The sequence below is a fragment of the Nannobrachium achirus genome, assembly GCF_963921795.1.
Source record: "Nannobrachium achirus genome assembly, chromosome: 3".
NCBI lineage: Eukaryota > Metazoa > Chordata > Actinopteri > Myctophiformes > Myctophidae > Nannobrachium > Nannobrachium achirus.
Genome location: NC_137812.1, coordinates 28,636,628 through 28,656,875, shown reverse-complemented (window position 1 = coordinate 28,656,875; position 20,248 = coordinate 28,636,628). Strand labels below are relative to the sequence as shown.

The 20,248-nt window shown below is 44.1% G+C and overlaps 1 protein-coding gene across 1 annotated transcript in view; it reads left to right on the top strand.

The window, feature by feature from the left end:
• slit1b (slit homolog 1b) overlaps positions 1-20,248 on the top strand; it is a gene marked incomplete at both ends in the record, with an annotated part of 121,692 nt that overhangs the window by 17,347 nt on the left and 84,097 nt on the right. Inside the window, 3 exons of the mRNA XM_080722501.1 lie at positions 3,833-3,904; positions 7,397-7,468; positions 7,736-7,807. Coding sequence (XP_080578627.1) covers positions 3,833-3,904; positions 7,397-7,468; positions 7,736-7,807 — 216 coding nt within the window. The remainder of the gene's footprint in view (positions 1-3,832; positions 3,905-7,396; positions 7,469-7,735; positions 7,808-20,248) is intronic.

The window sequence follows — 20,248 nt, the reverse complement described above, 5'->3', positions numbered from 1 at the left end:
TGTCTGTGTGTGTCTGTGTGTGTCTGTGTGTGTCTGTGTGTCTGCGCGCGCACGCTTATCCTTGTATCTCTCGCTCTCTCCCTTCCACTCAAACCCTTTCTCTTTGCTCTCTCCACCTTTTTCTTTCTTTGCTGGGTAATTGTTCTCACTTCAGTTGAAGTTCAGAGAAACTCGCTTTCCCGGAAGAGAGACACGCCACGCTTTGTCACAGAGTACAACAAACCCTCGTTTTTGATTGGGTCTGAGTGACACGCAGCACGGCTGGGTTGTCCAGGTTATCATATGGACCTCATGGGTTCCAGACATTGAACCCTAAGTTGTTGGGTGGAAACCTTGTATGTCCAAAACCGTTTGTTTTGTATTTATCATTTAAAAAATGATTTAAAATAGTGAAAATAGCCGATCCACAAGCACACAACGCCTCGCACCGTGGGGTGTTGTGTAGATTGGCTATTTTCACTAGTTTTGTGCGACAGTCTTGTATGATGAAGCAGGGCTTTACTTTACTAAAAACAACATATACATTTGAAACTTGGAGATACAAGGTTGCGAGTGACGATATACTTCATAATAGCACCCTAGCATGAATTACACATGAGCTGTCTTCATCCGCAAAGAAAAAAATACCGGTTTTCCGGTTCTCTGTTGGTTGACTACCCTGGAAAATGCACTGTGTGTGTGTGTGTGTGTGTGTGTGTGTGTGTGTGTGTGTGTGTGTGTGTGCGTGTGCGTGTGTGTGTGTGTGCGTGCGCGCGTGCATGCGTGTACTGTACAGTACTGTACTGTATATACAGTACATTCAGATTCAAATTCAACCACCTTAGTATTGTTCAGGACTCTGCTGGTGGTGTGTTATGTTGGATGATTGGATGTGGTCCGATCACAACAACAAACGGACCAATCAGGGTCCGCTTGGTTCCGTTTGCACACTGTCCGAGTTGAAGGAACACTGAGAAGTGTCCGGTGTGTACTGTCCTGCGTTCCTATTGGTGTGTATGTGGGTCACACCCCTCTCTCTCTGTGTCTCCCCTACAGTGCTGGCTCTCCTTGTCCAGTGTCTGTCAGAGTAATTCTCACACACATCAAGGGAGCGAGTGTAGACCTCCCACCATGACCCCATCACTCCCCCCATCCCTCCTCCCTCTTATTTGGTTGTGCTTCCCAATCTCACTCCCGCCAATCTCCTTCCCTCCATCCCTCCATCCATCCATCCATCCATCCCTCCCTCCCTCCCTGCCTCTCTCTCCCTATCTCTCTCTCTCTCTCTGTCTCTCCCATGGACACTTGATTCAACAGGACAGACAAGGTCAAACTGTAGTCCCACCCTTAACTACAGCGAACATGACACCGCGCGTGTGCGCACACACACACACACACACACACACGCACGCACACACGTACGTGTTAACACGCATACACATACACACAAACACATTAGCGCACGATACACAAACAGGGCTCATCTTCCATCGCTGTCCATCACTGTCCGCCTCGTGGGAAGAGTCATCAAGTGACATCATCCCTGCTCTATCTTGCTGTCAGTCAAGGACACTTTTAATCTGTGTTAATAAAAGATTTAAATTAAACCAGATTGAAATTCTCCATGTATACACCTAAATAAACCCGATCAAGCTCAACCCAATTTAAATTTTGCAGAGGGGTGGTCTACACCTTTTTACAAGATCAAAAACCAGATCGGATTGATTTCACCACATGTAAACACTTGAAACACTTCCAAAACCTTAAATCGTGTTTATTTTAATCAGATTTGAAGAAGGTGTCCATGTAAACGCAGCTAGTGTGAGTTCAGTCCTACCATGAGTCCTGATCACCAGTTCTGACAGCAGCATAGAGATCGGTCCTCAAAAAGAGATTAGACCAGGGTGTCTTCAACGTTTTTCAGCCCAAGGAGAGAGAGATGAAGCAGGAACCTACATATTGTATTAAACTAGAGGGTCACGGCCCTTCGGGCCGCTCCCATCTAGTAAAAAAAAAGTTAAAAAAAAAAAAAAAAAGTTAAAAAAAAAAAAAAAAAAAAAAATCGTTTCCGGTCGGACCTATTTGATCGCCGGACGCACTTCCGGTTTAGAACTCCGTGTGCCACGTGATCAGTCCTAGCCAATTGGAGTGCTGCATTTGGTCGTGTCTGAGTGATCACACACACACAAACTGACAAAAACCGCTGGCTGCAGTTTTAAAATGTAGGTATAGATTATGTTGCAGATGTTTTCATAGATTTCATAGACTTGTTTGACAGTACTGTCATGATGTCATCAGTGTTTGTTGGATTCATGTATTTTCAGACATTTAATAACTTAAACCATCAATACTTAGTAAACCTAACCTTTGGCTCTGTAGCCTACTTGGTCTGCTCTTTTTTCCCCTCTACACCAAACCTCTTTGCCGTTTTTGGCTGAAGTTCTCCTTAGAATAGCGTTGCTACTGTAGCTAGAGTTCAAGTGGTTAATGTAACCATTCCTATCACACAGATTATTTGTAAATTAGGTTCGGCGTAGGCACAAATAAAGAGTAGACCAAGTACAGAGCCAACGGTCAAGTTATGCCTGTTAGCTGGACTGACCCCTGCACTGGATGAACAGGACCTCTGTGTTTGTCACCAGGCACAAATGAGCTCATCATAGTAGCGTGTTGTTGAGGAGGAGAGTGGGTGTGTCCAGGTTGTGGACAGTCTTAACTGTCCACATGCCATTACTTCTTTCAAGGATTGGGCCAAACTGCCTGCTGTGGTTTAATAAAAAGCCATGTCATTGGCTAAACCTCCTGCTGTATCCAATCAGCTACTCTGTTGGAGATGGGGACCGTTGTTGTGTCAGAGTCGGGGGGGAAAAACTGCAGCAAGAAACCATCACTTGTAGTGTGCACGCGTGCGCGCGCGTGTCTGTCTGTGTGTGAGAGAGAGAGAGAGTAAGAGAATGAGAGATGCACACACACATAGTTATTTACACTTGCCCTTTCCATTTGAACTTGCAAATTGCTTCCACAACTCCTCAAATGTCCTGATGTGTTGGGATGTGAGCTGATGCTGCTGTTCCGATTGTGTCACAGTTGTTACATACAGTATTTGCCTGGTCGCCATTATTTGAGATAATTGTGATTATTTTGCATATCGTTGCTGTTGGGCAGAAACCTCTTATCTCCATATTTTAACTTCTTGTGTTTTTTTCGTACATTAATTAACACCCTAACTGATCACACTACGGCATCACACAAAAGCATCAAAATCCGCAGATCTACAAGCTCAAAACGTTTCGACTCGAGCTTGTAGATCTGTAATTTTTTATGCTTTTGAATTTGAATCCTGAAAACAAAGTAACAGTTTTAGAAACATGTAAGAGGTTTCCACCCGACAGGCGATAGTCGTCAGAATTGTTTCCAAATAGCCGATCTACAAGCTTACAAATGTGTCGCCATGTGACGCCCTGGAAGCTTGTAAGTTGTAGATCTGCTATTTCCGCTATTTAAAAATGTGGCCATAGTAAAAGAAAAAAGTTTGATTGTATGTTTTGTTTACAAAGCCCAAAAGAATGTTTTTTAATTTATATGGTCTCTGTCGGGTGAAAACCTCATTATGTCCAAAACTGTTACTTCTCAGGATTCAAAAATAGCAAAACTTGCAGATCTACAAGAGATTGCAGAACTCAAAAGTTTAAAATATGGAGATAAGAGGATTCTGCCCCGACAGCGACGATATCATGTTCCGATGTCCAGTGCCAGAGAAACACAATGAAATGGTTAATTGCAGTTATTTGTATGACAATTAATCATCGAGTAAAATGTCATGATGATGTGTTCTCTCCTGCCTCCTCTATAGGGACCTGAACGCCAACAACCTGACAGTCATCACCAAGAGCGACTTCTCTGGTTTCAAGCACCTGCGAGTCCTGTGAGTCACTTGCACTTGCACACGCACGCGCACACACGCACGCACACACACGCACGCGTGCGCTGTTTGATACACTCTTCCGAACCACGCTGTACAACAGTGATTCTCAATGCGGAAGAGAACCACCCCAAGGGGTTTGTTGGGGTTCTAGAGAAATGTATTGATAGTTCATCTTCATCCTTATTACATGTACAAGTAAATACAACTAGGGAATGTAAAAGAATGTCAATTTTGCTCAGAGTTCCAACGTCATCTCTATGCCTAGGGCACATAGACAGTGATGGAATTCTGGACCAAATGACAGACCAAATCATGTCTGACAATTAAAAAATATATATATTCAACTGGGGTCCCAGAGATAAAGAAGGAAACCATATCAAATGGGGGTCCACGGCCTAATAAAATTGAGATTCCTTGAAATTAAATTGCTGTAAATGTAACTTTACATACATTTTCCATTTGTAGACATTCAAATGTAAATTCAGGAATTTAATGTGCACTTACTGTTGTACAGTTTTGTAATCTACAATTCTGTCGCCCTAGTTAGTTGTAAATGAACTGAAATGAAAATGACGCCGGGGATGCCATGAAGTGCCTCGTCTCCTCTTCGTGTAATGACATGCGTGGAATGTCATTTATGCCCGATAGTTCAAGACAAGTATCAAAACGGTTATTATCAAAATCAAAGGTCTCTGTGGTACTCGTGGCGCTCGCAGCGTGATATCATGATAATATTATGCGTGGTTCATTCATTCCACAAGGGACTCTCTGTGAGCACGGGACTGTTTGAAATGGAAAACAATACCGCATTGGTGGGGGGAAATCACAGAGCAATCTGCTCTAACACCCTGCCACGTTATTAGAAAACAGTCAACCAATATGTGTGCGGTGGCAGTTGGACAAAACCTGTCTTATCACAAGTCGCTCTGTTAGGGCTGTCACAATTATTACATAATCGTCTAATCGTGATTATTTGACATTATCGCAATTATTTTGTCATAATCGTCATAATCGTGAATGTTGAAAAATGTCCGAAATAGTGGAAATAGCAGATCTATGCGACGCGTTGTGAGCTTGTAGATCGGCTATTTCCACTATCAATGTTATTTTTTTAAGTAGAATGCCATGTGCAACTTCAAAGCCTAAAAGCCAAACAGAAATGTAATTGTCAACGACAAAAACACAATTAAATCGTTAATCGCCAATTATTTGAGTGACAATTAATCGTCATGTAAAATGTCATATCGTGACAGCCCTACGCTCTGTTGACAAATCGGTAAGCTTTTCGTTCTTAAAGCCGACTGTTTTCCGCACCGCCCGCATGCCTCGGTATACTCTGGTGTCCTGTGTGGGGATTGGGGGAATCGAGCGTGTGACAGCGGTGAAACCCAGAGGGTACGTTTTTGACTCCCCCCTGATATGTGAGCCTTGTGGTATGGTGTCAGTGTCAGACACATTACAACAGGAAGGGGGGGGGGGGGGGGGTGACCTTTTGACCTGGAAACACAATGGTCCCAGTGGCTAGTGTCGGTTTCCTGTGTTATGAGCATGGGATTTGGATCTGTGGATTTGTCTGTGATGGACATGCACTGTGTGAATGGATGACATGCTAGGAACTAATGGCATGTCTTTATGCCTGCTTAAGACTATTGGCATTCCTCTTGGAGCCTGGGGCACGTTGCTGTCAGGAAGAGATTCAGTGTTACGCCGGTAGATTAGGTTGTGGACGTGGTTGTCAGTGAAGGGTCTAAACAAGTTGTCTACTGATTCTCCTTTCAGATTTCCTTTATCTGAATCTATCTGTTAGGGCTGCACAATTAACCCAGAAATATTATCCAAACCCATATTTAGAAACAATAACCTACTTAATCTTTCTCATGTAGATTAATCGAATAATCCAGAAGCAGGTTTTGTTTCCTTATATATTGGCAAATCAACATGAAAATATATATACTTTTTTTATATATATTCTACTAAATTAGTTACCCCTATTTTATACTTCATTGTACAATGGTCGCTTACCAAAATAGTGAAAATGTGCCTATTTACAAGCTTGTGAGCTTGTAAATCTGCTATTGTCACATACACACACTAGGGCATTAACCAAATAATCGACAAATCGATTCAATCGACTTGATTACATAAATCCACTCCCATCAGGGAAAGTCGAAAGTTGAAGAAAAATCAATTCCCCAAATGTGTTATTTTGGGGACAGCTCAGCCTCAGCGCATGTTTCAGTTCATTCGTACCTCTTCCTTGTTGGCTGGTGACTGTGGTGAGACGGCGTGGTATATACAGGGTTCCCACGGTCATGAAATTCCTGGAAATGTTTTGAAATTAGAAAAATATTTTTCCAGTACTGGAAAAGTTTTGGAATTTATCAAGGGTCCTGGAAGGTCCTGGAAAGAATAGCTATGCATTGTCTTTGGTTATTGATTTTGTGAATACCTCTGAAATGACAAATTAAACATTGGCTAAATTGTCAAATATTAGAGGCAAAAATTTTGAAAATAGACGATCTTGCGAGGTGTTGTGAGCATGTAGATCGGCTATTTTCACAATAAAACCGTGTTATACAAAATTCCTCAACTCTTAGTGCTCGTCAGGGTGCCGGGTCCCCAGTTAAAATATGATTATTTCGGGGGTCAGTGGGTCACGGCCTGAAAAGGTTGAGAACCACTGGCATACACTGCCTGTCTTTGGGCATTGCGCATAGGAGTAAGCAACTCGTTATTGAGCTGAATTATTGTTATATAGTCCTGGAAATTGGGTTCAATATTCTGGAAAAGTTTTGTAAAAGTTTTGGTTAAAATGAATTGGTAAAAATGTGTGTGAACCCTGTATACTGTATACGCTCCTAATGAGACAATTAACTTCACCCGTCCGCCGCAACGGACGGCATTGCACGGAATGCACGCTGAGAACAGCTGACTGAAGGCTACTACAAGCATCACCGCTTCACTCATACAGTACAAGTCACTCACATTGCGTCGTGTCATTGTGCCCCCCCCCCCCCCCCCCCCCGTCCCGTCAATATGATGATTCAACTTCGACTTTACTGTAAGTCGATTCGACTTGAAAAAAACTTGAGTCGCTAATGCCCTAACACACACACACACACACACACACACACACACACACACACACACACACACACACACACACACACACACACACACACACACACACAGAGTGTAAAGAATGTAATTGAGACAAAAGTTTGTAATAATGTGATATTGATTTGAAGTCATATCACCCAGCCCTACTATCCATCCCATGATTGTATTTAGTATTTCTCCCTCTTTCTCCCTCTTTCTCTCGCTCTCTGTCTCTGTCTCTCTCTCTCTCTCTCTCTCTGTCTCTGTCTCTGTCTCTGTCTCTGTCTCTCTCTCTGTGTGTGTGTCTCTCTCTCTCTCTCTCTCTCTCTCTCTCTCTCTCTCTCTCTCTCTCTCTCTCTCTCTCTCTGTCTCTCTCTCTCTCCCTCCATGCAGTCATCTGATGGAGAACCAGATCAGTAACATTGAGAGAGGAGCCTTTGATGACCTAAAGGAACTGGAGAGACTGTGAGAGCACGCACACACACACACACACACACACACACACACACACACACACACACACACACACACACACACACACACACACACACACTATCTCTCATGCGCACACTCACGCACACACAGACACAGACACACGCACACAATCTCTCACGCGCACACACGCACACTGACACATGGACGTGCACATGTTAACCCCTACATAAGCTGCCACGATGAACAGTTGATTGAGCAGAGTGTCACTGTTGTTTCTCTGTGTGATTGATCTTGCAGACGCCTCAACAAAAACCGCCTCACTCAGCTGCCGGAGCTGATGTTTCAGAAGAATGAAGGCCTGTCTAGACTGTAAGTGTCTCACTTTTACGACCCTATACTAGGGGTGGGCGATACTGGATAAAAGCATTATCACGATATGCTTCATGCAGTATCACGATACACAATATTATCACGATACTGTTTTATGCGGGTTTTTAGGTTTATTATGATTATTAGACCCTCACATATATTCTATAGATAATCTATTCATTTGTATGCTGCAGATAGAAAGATAGATAGACTAATCTATGATTTTTTTAATGATAACATTCAGATTTTTGATTAAACAATTATCATTTTTTACCTCAAAATATTTACTAGTTGGTGTGATGATGGTTCAGGTCATTCAAATGGGTCCCAGAAATGTTTTATGGGTTACCTTAAAATGTTATCAGAGTGTTGTGAGCTTGTAGATCGGCTATATTCAAAACAATTTGGCGGGACCTCTCTGGGGGTCTCGACCCACAGGTTGACAACAACCCATGCCTTACCATTGATACTTGAGGGAAAGCAAATTACCTTATGGTTGGTTTATTAGACCCACACAGATATTCTATAGATAATCTATTCATTTTTATGCTGCAGATAGAAAGATAGTTTTTTTTAATGATAACATTCAGATGTTTGATTAAACAATTATCATCTTTTACCTCAAAATATTTACTAGTTGGTGTGATGATGGTTCAGGTCATTCAAATGGGTCCCAGAAATGTTTTATGGGTTCCTTTGAAATGTTTTTTGAGTGTTGTGAGCTTGTAGATAGGCTATATTCAAAACAATTTGGCGGGACCTCTCTGGGGGTCTCGACCCACAGGTTGACAACAACCCATGCCTTACCATTGAAACTTGAGGGAAAACAAATTACCTTATGACCAACCAAAGTCAGGAGGTTTGTTATGATACAAGCTTTATTTTTAGAGAATTACTCACTCATTATCATCCTAGCTTTTCGCTTTTCTACTAACAATAATGGCATGGTTTTTATGACTAAGCCAATTATGTAATAGATAAAATAGACGCAAAATAGACGCGACGATTTCACCGCGATTCGCGACGACACACGCATGCATCAATGGTGAAAACATAAGCACTTTACAAATAGCAGCAAATAGCTACTTGTTTATAGTTAATAAAAACAGATGCATGGATTTACAAGGTGATCTAAATCATCTCATCAATACTGCCAGAACACACAGCTATGGATGAGACTCCAGCACAGTTCAGCTTTGCAAGCAGTGAGATGGCTGATAGCGATAGCAGGACGGATAAGTAGTTTGCGTCCTGTTAGTTTAATGCATCCATTATAAAAAATATGCTTCAAAGAATGCAGGCCAAGCTGCATCACTGCTTTACTAAAGTCCCGTGAAAGTGAAACTAAATCGTGGACCACTGTGCCGTGCTCCTGCACACAATCACAACTCAGTCAGTGCTGTAGACACTCTGTAGCCTGTCTGCGTGCTGCACGGGGGAGGGGCCGTGAAAGCAGGGGACAGATCCTCAAACTATATGACACGTTGAGCCGCGACACGTTATAGCTTGTAGATCTGTTCTTTTTGGCGAATTACACCACAGTACTATAGAAGTATAAATTAAGCAATAGAGCTGCGACTCATGGAACGTGCACTCGCTGTATCCAGAGCCTTTTCTAAATGACTGTTTGTATCACGAGAGAAACGATATTCTGAAATGGCCTATCGTGGCAAAGCTGTATCGCCGAGACGATAATTATCGCCATATCGCCCACCCCTACCCTATACCCTATAACAGGGTTTTCCCCAAGGGCCGAATCATGTCTAGGGTACCAAGCCAAGGGCCACAACATTGCAGGGGGCGACGGTGGCATTGTGTGAGGCGTTGTGTGCTTGTAGATCTGCTGTTTTCACTACTTTTGTGAGACGCCTTGAATGATGAAGCAGGGCTTTACTTTGCGAAAGAACATACACATTTGGAGATACGAGGTTTCCACCTGACAACGACGATATACTAGTGTTGTTGCTGCTCTTATACCACCATTATTACTGGGGTTGGTGGGGGCCTGACAGTAGCCCCCCGCGGGCCGCAAATGGCCCGCGGGCCTCCTATTGGGGAACCCTGCCCTATAACGAGGACTCACAAACTTTTACCCCCCAAAATAATCATATTAGAACTGGGGTTACTTTACACCACTGGCTCCTGCCGGGGAACGCTTCAGGCGGTGTCCTCTCTGCTGTGAATATTTCAAATTTTTGGGTCGCTTATTTGAGCCGCGTCGCTAATTCGCCAGTGTGTAATGACCTTAAGAGCCACAGGTAAACCACACCAGTTTGAAAACAATACGTTTTGAAATTCATCTTGAGAAATGTACAGCTAAGCTTTAATGATGTTTGGGACAACAACAACGATGAGTAGATACAGCAGCGCCTAGCGACAGAGTGCAGCTACTTCAGAGTGATCAACGTCTTGGTGCGTAATGTGCTATATAGCTCCATCCAACGGTGTGTTGCCGAGAGAGTGCTATATATCTCCTTCCAACGGTGTATAACCGGGAGAATGTTATGCTTCACATGAGCGTCACATTATATTGTGAAAATAAATCCCCCAAAAAATGTTATGCTGAAACAACAGAGACTGACACAATATGTCCATATATGGGCATTCCTAGATATGGGCTTAATATTGATGACATCAGGGATCTCCATATATGGGCATAAAAGGGACATGGACAGAATTATTTTGCAAGTGTGGTTGCTGTAACGCGAGTCACACTTGAAATGAATTCTGTCTTGGCCATACAGTATATGGAGTGTGACATGAGGCGTGACTGATTGACTGACTGACTGACTGACACACATGAGCTGCAGGTTTTCATTGTAAATGCGACCTACGGTCGCATCTAAATGTAGCAGCAACATAACATGGATGCACACTACAGTATCGATGGGTGAATGAATTAAGTGGGTGAGTGAATGAATGAAAGCTTGAATGAATGCTGAATGAATGAATGAATAATTGAATCAATCATTTAACAAATAACAATGACCCTGGCCGATAATGTTCTGGATCATTTCTCCCTACCTGCACAAATGATTATCCCTCCATGTGTCATTAATTCCATCAGGATATAAACTGTGACAACTGCGTGGGCAACAATGTGAACATAAATGCCTTCATAATGACTGGAATCACTGACGTTGAAAATTCTCAGGGATTATTTTTCCTGGACACAGACTACACATGCCGTCATCATTCAAATCCCACTGGCTGTTACCATGTGAATTAATGTCACTATGTGTATGTGTGTGTGTCTCTCTCTCTCTCACACACACACACACACACGCACGCACGCACTCACACACACGCAGAGACCCCCGGCCAAAGAACTTCTGTTGAATGTGTGTGTTTGTGTTAGAGGATTGACTAGAGCTCCCGTGCTACTGCCTGGATACGCTAGGAAACGGATACACAAACACTGGCACACAGAGAGAGAGAGAGAGAGTGAGCGAGAGAGAGAGAGAGAGAGAGGGAGAGAGAGAGAGAGAGAGGGGAAAGGGACAGAGGGGGAGAGAGAGAGAGAGAGGAAGAGGAAAAGCAAAACAAACAAGACAGCGGTTTTTAATTATCAGTTCCCTCCAATAGATCCCTTTGTGACAGGTGTGTGCGTGTTTGCGTGTGTGTGTGTGTGTGTGTGTGCGTGCGTGCGTGCGTGTGTGTGTGTGTGGGCGTGCGTGCATGTGTCAGAAACAAATGAGTGAAAGAAAAGGTGACAGAAAGTGTGTGTGTGTGTGTGTGTGTGTGTGTGTGTGTGTGTGTGTGTGTGTGTGTGTGTGTGTGTGTGTGTGTGTGTGTGTGTGTGTGTGTGTGTGTGTGTGTGTGTGTGTGTGTGTGTTAACTTATTTGCTGGTTTGTTTTTTGGCCAATTTCACACCTTGGCTCCCATCAGGGAGTGTCCAGATGGAGTTGGCATGTTCAATCAATCAGCGTGCGCACAGCCGCACACACACACACACACACACACACACACACACACACACACACACACACACGTGTACGCACACACACACTCAACACACGCACGAACAAACGCACACTCCCGGACACACACGCAGTTTTTGTCCATTAGCACCCCCTTCAGAAGGAGTGCTTTTTCTCCTGCTGTGTTGATGGGCTTAATAATGCCCTCTGTCCCCCTGGGATTGCCTCTGAAACACGCGCGCGCACACACACACACACACACACACACACACACACACACACACACATTCACTGTAGTACCACCGCAGTCTCTGTATCTCACTGCATGCACACATGCTCGCAGTCACGCACACACGGACACACTTCCCTTTCTGCTAGAGTGTTCCCTCTCCCACACACCAGGGGTCCCATCTGTGTAGCTTTTCATGTGTGAGCCATGATGGGCTCTCTCCAACCCCTCCACCCTTCCATCACTCCTCTCTCCATCCCCACCTCTCTCCCTCCATCCATGCCTCAGCTCCCTTCCTCTTCTCCTTTATTGCTCCCTTTCCCATTCTCTCCATCACTCTCTTTCACTCTTCCTTCCCTTTCTCCCTCTCTCTCTCTCTCCGCTTGTACTGCTTTTCCCATTAAAATTGGCACTCGTGTCACAATTCCGCTCTCTAAGGCTTAGAGCTTGGGGCGATGTATCAATTCAATGTGATGTATTGCGATATAAAACAACATAATCGTCTGGGATCATATCATTGTGACATCGCTTAAATGTTGTGAGAGATATAGCGGGTCTTTAACCACACAAACCGGCTATTTTCAGCGAAAGCTTTCCCCACAATGTACAGAAAATACCCTAGCATAGAGCCCTGAGGTACTCCGCTCCACCGTTTAAGTGGTTAAGGTTGCATTACTGTAAAGTGATATCATTTTCTGAACTTATCAGACAGTTCCATGTGAGTGACATGAACAACAAAAGCCTGTTTTGTTATCTTTATCCACTTTACCAACGACGGCATTTTATTTCAAAAGGTTCTGGAGTGTTGAATATAATACCAAAGAACCCTCACGATATCTTGGTTTAAGAAATATTGTCACATCGACATGGAGCTATTCAGTCACTCCATTCCCAGTGAAAAGCATTATCCACCTTCATGGGTAGATTTAAACTTGTCAGAGAAGGTCATACAAATAGCAAAAATAGCTGATCTACAAGCTCAATGCTCTGGCAATCCACTGGAAATCTACGATCTTGCCAATGGCTGGACGTGTGACGTTTTGAAATGGCACATCTGTATTCATCTGGCTTCATTCTGTTCTCTCTCCTCCACTGTCTCTCTGAATTCCGTCACTCTTCCTCCATCTCATCTCTGTGACGCTCTCTCCCTTCTCTCTCGCTCTGTCGGCCACTGATTTGTTTGGTCTCTCTCTCGCTCCTCTCTCTCTCCCTCTTGATTTGTTTGACCTCTCTCTATTTGTCTCTCTCTCTCTCTCTCACTCTCAAGCTCCTTCCCATCACTCTCTCTCACTCCCTTCCTGATCTCTCACCTTTCTTTTTTACCCCCCCCCCCCCTCTCTCTCTCTCTCGCTCTCTCTCTCTCTCTCTCTCTCTCTCTCTCTCTCTCCCCACTACACTCTCCCTATATCACTCTCTCCCTCCTGTCTATCATGTCTTTTGTTGGCTCTTTGCGGTTGCATCCACGCCCAGAAACAGTCTTTTGTCTGCTTTGACGACACGCCAGAGGCTGTGTGTGTGCGTGCATGTGTGTGTGTGTGTGTGTGTGTGTGTGTGTGTGTGTGTGTGTGTGTGTGTGTGTGTGTGTGTGTGTGTGTGTGTGTGAGTGTGTGTGTGTGTGTGTGTGCACGCGCGCATGTGTGTGTGTGTGTGTGTGTGTGTGTGTGTGTGTGTGTGTGTGTGTGTGTGTGTGTGTGTGAGTGAGTGATTCCCAGGGGCTTCCTTTCTCCCCGGAACCACAGTATGAGCCTGGGGAGCCCGGGGATTATGGATGCACATATAGAACACACACACACACACACACACACACACACACACACACACACACACACACCTTGACCCGAAGGTGAACCTGTCTTTGTGTCATGTCTACTCTGTGGTTATCCCCAGCAGGTGTGCGGTGCTGCTGACTGTGGATGGATGGGATTTAGTGTGAAGCCCACTCAACACAACACAACACAGCACATCAGCAGCACCGCAGCAGTTTTCCATAAAACCCAGCTCAGATCTGCTCGCCGAGGGAGGGCGTCTTTAAATGTACTGAAAATAATTACGCCGGGTCACGTTAAAAGTTCACGAAATTGGCTCGTTTGGTTGCGGTCGGGCGGAAACCTCTTATCTCCATAGTTGTAATTTTTTTAACATAAATTAATACCCCACTTCGTCAAGCTAGTGTCTCACAAAAGTAGTGAAGATTGCAGATCTTGGAGCTCGTATTTCTGTTATATTTGCTACTTTTAACTTAAATCCGGTAAAAAGAAGAAAATAAACTCTTGCACACTATCCGCGTGACCGCGTTTGTCTTTTTTAGACCTTCATCAATCTATCTTTATGATAAAGGCAAACTAATGAAGGTCAAAAAAAAAAAAAAACATTGATTCCGCATTAAAAAATACTTGCATTTGAAGATAGTGTCCGAGAGTTTTTTTCTTTATCAGTTTGTCGGACCTTGTTTGGTCTGTTCCTCGACGCACATGTCGCCTTTGTAGGTGTGCCAGAGACATTTCTTAGTAAGCAACAGTTATTGGTCATATGAGGTTTCCACGCGACACTGAGCCGATTGGCTTCCTCCGGTGTGAGCAGCACACTTTGCTCGGGGCTCTGCTCTACATAATTGGCTGTCTCCTCTTGCAGGATCACACTGGGATATATTTTGCAAGGAATTGATAATTACTCACTAAAGGATTTGCCGTGACAGCCCGCTCCTGCGTGCCAGCAGTGTCATGGCATTAAAACAGGGTTTATGCATGTTCTCTCCCTATTGGTGTAGGCTTCACACGGTAAATCCTGATCGCAGCATCACCTTTTGCTTCCAGAATGAGTCGTGTATGGCGTGCAAGCACCGCCACAGGTCTTTAACCCAATGCTTCTCAGACTATAACTTGTCCTTTAAGGACAACAAGGGTTCATGTTTTAGATTGTAATTAGATAAAGGAAAAAGATGAGTGTTAAAATGTTTTCATTTACTGCTTTCAATCGTTTTAGCGATTTTAATCGTTTTGATTTCAGTAGGTGGGTGCATTCGTACAAGTGGTTAAATATGTCTTTTTACACACAATAAGCCAATTCCCAAGATGCACCACAATCTTTCATGGGCAGCCACTTGTACACACACTGAAATCAAAATTGCTAAAATTGCTATAACGATATAAAGCAGTAAATGAAAACATTTTAACACTCTAATTACAATCTAAAATATGAACCCTTGTTGTAAGAAAAAAACAATGTTGTCCTTTAACTCTGACAGTATCAGGTATTATAGTTCTGAGTCACAACTGCTGGTTTCAGTCATTTGGATTCTATCGAAGCCAGCATGTCCTCTACGGAAGCATGCTGGGGGAGAAGGCTCCTTTCACAGTTTCACAAATCACACATTAGGACTTGGCCATACAAAGATTTTCAGAGATTTTATTGCTCTTTAATCCAATGTAGTATTCAAATAGAACCAAATTTGGTTCCATTTGGTCGCCGGAAAATGGCTAACAACTTGGAGATAGGTTGATAGCTTGTGTAGATCTGCCATTTTGGCGCGGTGTTCGCCTGTGTGATGATATGCCCAGAATGCCAGTGATGCCAGTTTTCATGAGGTTAAAAACGCTGCAGTTACAGTGTACATGCATGTCTATGGGTGTTTTTGATTGATTGAACAGTTTATTAACAGTTCGGAAAAAGTACAGAGGTACAGTTATACAATAATGCTAAAAAAGATACAGTCCTAATGTATTCAGTTAATCAAGAATCCATCAAGGTGTCAGATCAGTGACAGGTGCGGGTCCTCGATTTACAAAATGTGTTCACAACTGTGTCTTTTTGAACGTCCCGAGTGTGTGTGTGTGTGTGTGTGTGTGTGTGTCTGCATGCACGTGGCTCCTCGTGCGTCCCTCCGTTTCGCATACTTAAACGCTGTTGTCGTCAGATTCATTCTTCATTTAGTGACGTGCGCGTTTGTGGCCCGGGTGTCATTTGCGTGCGGCTAATTAACAGTGTGAACTTGGCGTGGTGCGCAGGCAGGGCGATGATGACAGCTGTCCACTCTTAGCGGGACACGCCCGCTTAGAGACTAATCGGAGTGTGACCACACACACACACACACACACCGCACCACACACTATTTACTGGGAGTGAAGGGAGGCAATGGCGTGTAAATGTGTGTGCGTGTGTGTGTGTGTGCGCGCGCGTGCGAGTCAAGATATTTATTAAGATGGTTATGTAGTGTGTTTTTATGCAGTGTGTCTGTAACATACTTTTGTTAGAAATAATTTCTGGTGTGCAATTTGTGTGTGTGTGTGTCTCTGTATGCATAATTGCTTACATTTACATCTATATAGAGTTTGCGTGAGTGCATGCACTGTGCAGTCTTATGCGGGATAATTACTCTCTGCAGTGTGAGTCTGAATATTTCAAAGATGGAAGATTGCTTTTACATGCCCACGTAAACAGTGTTATAATTGTTTTTTTTTTCTTTTTCATTTTCATTTTTGTAGGGCAACGCTATTTGTGACTGTGCGTGAATTAAATTGCTCCTGTGTGTGTGTGTGTGTGTGTGTGTGTGTGTGTGTGTGTGTGTGTGTGTGTGTGTGCGTGTGCGTGTGTGTGCGTGTGTGTGTGTGTGTGAGAGAGAGAGAGAGAGAGAGATTGAAGAAAGGAGTTAATAGCCTCATACTGAGTAGCTCATTATAAAAATGGTCTTTCTCATGGGAGGCATTTTGTTGATAATTATGATACTGTAGCAATGCATAAAGCCTAATTCATGCTCCTTCGCATGCCGGTGCCGTGCATTGGAAATTCCAGACTGGTAAGCCTACAATGCGGCACGCACACAAGTTCGTGTTGTAGGCTTGCAGGTCTGCTATTTTTGACGTACATATCGAGCTCAAAGTGTGTCGTGGTCAGCGCATCATACATCTGTACACGTGTGCACGACACGTGCACGTGCTGGCTCCGCACGTGCACGTGCGCAGCATGCGTCCGTGTGCAGTGCACCGCTGGCACACATGTGGGAGGAAAATCTTTTTTCCCCCTTGTGCCGAATTGTACTTTTCATATAATGCTGAGAGCGCGGGACTTCCCTGCTGCGTAGGATAATAGCATCACCCTGGAAAACATGTCATAGGATAGGACACTGTGGTGAGTGCAGTAACCACCATTCTATACGCGCCGAGCCCCTGACAATGCTGTTACACAACCCTCTGTGTGTGTGTGTGTGTGTGTGTGTGTGTGTGTGTGTGTGTGTGTGTGTGTGTGTGTGTGTGTGTGTGTGTGTGTGTGTGTGTGTGTGTCAGGGACGTGCTGGCCATTGGGAAAAGCGGGACAACTCCCGAACGGCCGGTCCAGGCCAGCCATTAGGAAAAAAATTAAATAAATAAAATGTCGGCCTTCGTTCCATTTTGGGGGCTGGGCAGCCAAACAAGTAAATCATCACTGTCGGGCAGAAACCTCGTATCTCCAAGTTTAAAATGTGTAAATTTTTTCCCGAAGCAAAGCCCTGCTTCATCATACAAGGCTGTCGCACAAAAGTAGTGAAAACAGCAGATCTACAAGCACACAACGCCTCGCGGTGCGAGGCGTTGTGTGCTTGTAGATCGTCTGTTTTCACTAGTTTAAATCATTTTTAAAATGGTTTTGGACATACAAGGTTTCCACCCGACAATGACGAAATATAACACATGTAATTGGCCCACTGGCTTGTCACTTGTCATGATCTGAAATGGCAAATCTTTGAGTAGCAGCAGCGCTATAGAGAGAGATCTCTCTCCATAGCGCGCAATGAGGGCCTCTACAACTCTTTTTCCCGGGCTGAATCAGGGGCCCAGCATGTCCCTGTGTGTGTGAGTGTGCACGTTGCCATAAGGTCAAGCCAGGAACCTGACACCTCGTGTCATGTCCATCCAAAGTAAGCGAGCGGGGAGACCACCGAACCTTGTGCTCCGCTTCATCGGAGAGGAGTGGGAAAAACCCTTTGACTGGGGAGCACACACACGCACACTCACACACACACACATGCACACGCACACACACACACGCACACACACACACACACACACACACACACACACACACACACACACACACACACACACACACCACACATATTCACACAGACACTCCTTCTACTAAAATCTGTGATTATCAGCACCTCTGGTTGGCGTTTCCTTTGAGAGGTTTTCAGTTTCTCAAGGCTCCGCAAGTGTTTCCTGTTTTCTTTCTTTCTTTACCGTACATCCTCTCTGTGAAAGGAACCTGAAGGACCAGCCAATCGCTAGAGTAGCATTCTCACGTAGCATGGATGAGATATAGGATGTAAGTTTTGCAACCAGGGCTTCATAAATGAAGAGATGCCAAGAGATGGGCCTATATCAACCCTATAGGCCCAAAATGTCAAGTTTCAAAATAAATATCGTCGTTGTCGGGTGAAAACTTTGTATGTCCAAAACCGTTCGTTTTGCATTTATCATTTTAAAAATGATTTAAACTAGTGAAAACAGCAGATCTACAAGCACACAACGCCTCGCGCCGCGAGGCGTTGTGTGCTTGTAGATCTGCTGTTTTCACTACTTTTGTGCAACGGCCTTGTCTGATGAAGCAGGGCTTTACTTTGGGAAAGAACGTACGCATTTGAAACGTGGGAGATACGAGGTTTCCACCCGACGACGACGATATGTGTCATAATCTAACAGATTATATGATGGACATTTTGGTGACCGCTTGGCCTTTCCTCTATATAGTGTCACCCTTCAGCCAATACAGTTTGTGTAATTGGGTGTAAAGAGCAGCTACGTAGCTCTTGTTCAGCTAAGCCCCCCAGTCCCTTGTTCCTGTGGATGTTGGGGAGTGGAAGGAGGATGGGAGAGGAGAGAGGAGATGAAGAGGCTGTCCAGAGGTTAAAGTCAGCATGTGATCCCTTTGTTCCGTATCCTCCTGACTCTGACACAGCTTAGCAGTAGCACGCAGAGAGAGAGAGAGAGAGAGAGAGAGAGAGAGCACAAAAAAAGAACAAATGAGCACACAAAAAAAATAGAGAAACCAAAGGGAGGCAGAGAGATTACAGTGTGTGTGTGTGTGTGTGTGTGTGTGTGTGTGTGTGTGTGTGTGTGTGTGTGTGTGTGTGTGTGTGTGTGTGTGTGTGTGTGTGTGTGTGTGTGTGGGGGGGGGGGGGGGGGGTGTAATGGCAGAAAGTGAGAGAGAGAGACCACAGGAATGACCTACCGTTGGTATTTGCCTCTTACCGTTGGCTGCGTTTGTCCAGTTGTCATGGCTACAGCCTTTCTCCACACCATCAGGTCACGACCCTTCCCAGGGTTCAGTGTGTGTGTGTGTGTGTGTGTGTGTGTGTGTGTGTGTGTGTGTGTGTGTGTGTGTGTGTGTGTGTGTGTGTGTGTTAGGGCATTCACAAATAGTGATTTTAGTATTCTAATTATTCAACCTCAAAGTATTCGAATAGTCGAATATTCGACAGGACTGGCCAAATATTAAGTAAGCAAGAGGCGAACATTGTGAAAATAGCAGATCTACATGCACACAACGCCTCGCAACGTGAGCATGTAGATCTGCTATTTTCACAATATTTATCTGCGGAACCGAGTCACATTAAATGTAATTCCTACTATTCCAAGTCAGGGTGGGGGTCCCCAGTTCATTGAGTTCAAATATGTTTATTTTGGGGGTCACAGCCTAAAAAGGTCTGTGAACCCCTGGTATAGAGCATTAACAAATTCATCCACCAGGGGCATTGACAACTCATTCTTATGACTTCCTATCTAGCCAAGTTTTATAAACAATATATAAGAGAAAAAAAGAAGAAAAAAAATGTGAATATTCGACTTTGGTGAACAACGTCGAATAGTGACTTTGATATTCGAATATTTGGTGAATGTGTGTGTGTGTGTGTGTGTGTGTGTGTGTGTGTGTGTGTGTGTGTGTGTGTGTGTGTGTGTGTGTGTGTGTGTGTGTGTGTGTGTGTGTGTGTGTGTGTGTGTGTGTGTGTGTGTGTGTGTGTCATCTGGATGTGTATATTTACACATCATGGTTTAATTGTTTTGTATATTTGTTTTTTGTCTGATGTGTGTGATTTTGCCTGCATCCTTCTGTGTGTGTGTGTGTGTGTGTGTGTGTGTGTGTGTGTGTGTGTGTGTGTGTGTGTGTGTGTGTGTGTGTGTGTGTGTGTGTGGTCAATGGATGACGTGCCTCCATTGCCCCACATTAATGTGCACGCATTTCGCTGTTGTGTGAGGGTAATCCTTTGCATATGTGTGTGTGTGTGTGTGTGTGTTTTCCCCCTCCGTCCTGCTGTGTTT